Source organism: Amphimedon queenslandica, unplaced genomic scaffold, assembly GCF_000090795.2.
Source record: "Amphimedon queenslandica unplaced genomic scaffold, v1.1 AMPQUscaffold_12095, whole genome shotgun sequence".
Classification (NCBI taxonomy): Eukaryota; Metazoa; Porifera; class Demospongiae; order Haplosclerida; family Niphatidae; genus Amphimedon; species Amphimedon queenslandica.
In genome coordinates, this window is record NW_003547666.1 from 5,788 (window position 1) to 7,257 (window position 1,470).

General features: G+C 34.8%; 1 protein-coding gene across 1 annotated transcript in view; it reads left to right on the top strand.

The window, feature by feature from the left end:
• Positions 1-10: 10 nt before the first annotated feature.
• The window catches only part of LOC100632262 (deleted in malignant brain tumors 1 protein-like), a 9,134-nt gene continuing 7,674 nt past the window's right edge, over positions 11-1,470 (top strand). The window contains exons 1-7 of the mRNA XM_020004605.1: positions 11-192; positions 248-406; positions 454-615; positions 659-820; positions 863-1,039; positions 1,103-1,255; positions 1,306-1,470. Of these exons, the coding sequence (XP_019860164.1) occupies positions 361-406; positions 454-615; positions 659-820; positions 863-1,039; positions 1,103-1,255; positions 1,306-1,470 (865 nt within the window). The 5' untranslated portion in view covers positions 11-192; positions 248-360. The remainder of the gene's footprint in view (positions 193-247; positions 407-453; positions 616-658; positions 821-862; positions 1,040-1,102; positions 1,256-1,305) is intronic.

Below are 1,470 nucleotides of genomic sequence, written 5' to 3' on the forward strand. Positions count from 1 at the left end.
TTCATGGTTCAGAGTATTCCAATTGCACTGATGGGGAAATTAAACTCTTTGGTGGAAAAACTGAATATGAAGGAACAGTTGAAATATGCATCAATAATGCATGGGGAACAGTAGTATATTACCGTACTTATTATTCTCAATCATATATTTTTGCTCAAACTGTTTGCAATGCAATAGGATACACTGCACCAGGTACATAAGTTATATGTACATGTATGTGTATTTTTGTAATAATTTTATGCTGTAGGTGCAGTCTATTATAGCTCAGCACGTTTTGGCAAAGGAAATGGCCCAATACTATTGACTGTTTATTGTAATTCCATAAAAAATTCTCTTCTTGATTGTAATGCAATAGATTACATGGCAACTTTTCATCACCAATATGATGCTGGTGTTAGGTGTCAGCGTAAGAGAATTCATTCTTGTACTTATAATTTATATTGTTCTTTGTAGCATTTTGTAAAACTGGTGATGTGAGGATTGTAGGCACTACTGATCCATTGGTAGGAAGAGTTGAAGTATGTGTTGATGAAACCTGGGGCACTGTTTGTGATGATTATTGGCATAATGATGATGCCAGAGTTGTATGTAGACAACTAGGATTCTCTGGAAACGGTATTATGATTATCAGTATATGTAATTACTAATTTAATTGCAGAAGCTATGGCCTTAACTGGTCTTTATACCGACTATCAAAAATTATTCCATATTATTGATTTAAACTGTAATGGTACTGAAAACAGTGTCTTTAATTGTTCTCATAATACTATTGAAGAATACAGCTGCTTGGACTACGAAGATACTTATGTTCAATGTTCAGGTACATAATTTAGCAGATCGTCTTATTTCATTTTTTTACTAGTATTTAATGCTAGTGATAATTGCAGTAATGGTGATATCAGATTAACTGGTGGTCCATCTCAGTATGAAGGAATTGTTGAAGTGTGTTATGAAAGAGTTTGGGGATCAATATGTCCTCCAGCTTGGAGTAGAGCTGATGCTCAAGTTACATGCAGACAGTTGGGATATACAACTATTGGTTAGTTTTTGTGACTATAACCTCATTATCAAGTTCTGTCTGCGTATATACATGTACATGTAGGAGCAGCTACCTCAAATATTTATGGCAAAAGTGCTGGCCCTATACATTTCTCTAATTTTTATTGTTCTAGCAGTGAAAATTTTCTCTTAAACTGCTCACATGGCACCTCTTCATGTTATAACTATGACAATCATGCTGGAGTCAAATGTGAAGGTACAAATCATGTCACTAATACTCTATACATGTTTAGTAATTGACTATAGCCCCTTGTGTTGATGGTGACATTAGACTGAAAGGAAATGTAAAGTTTCATAACTTTGGTCGAGTTGAAATCTGTGTGAATGGAACATGGGGTACTGTCTGTGATAATGAATGGGATAATACAGATGCCAGAGTTGTATGTGAACAGCTAGGATACTCCCCTTATG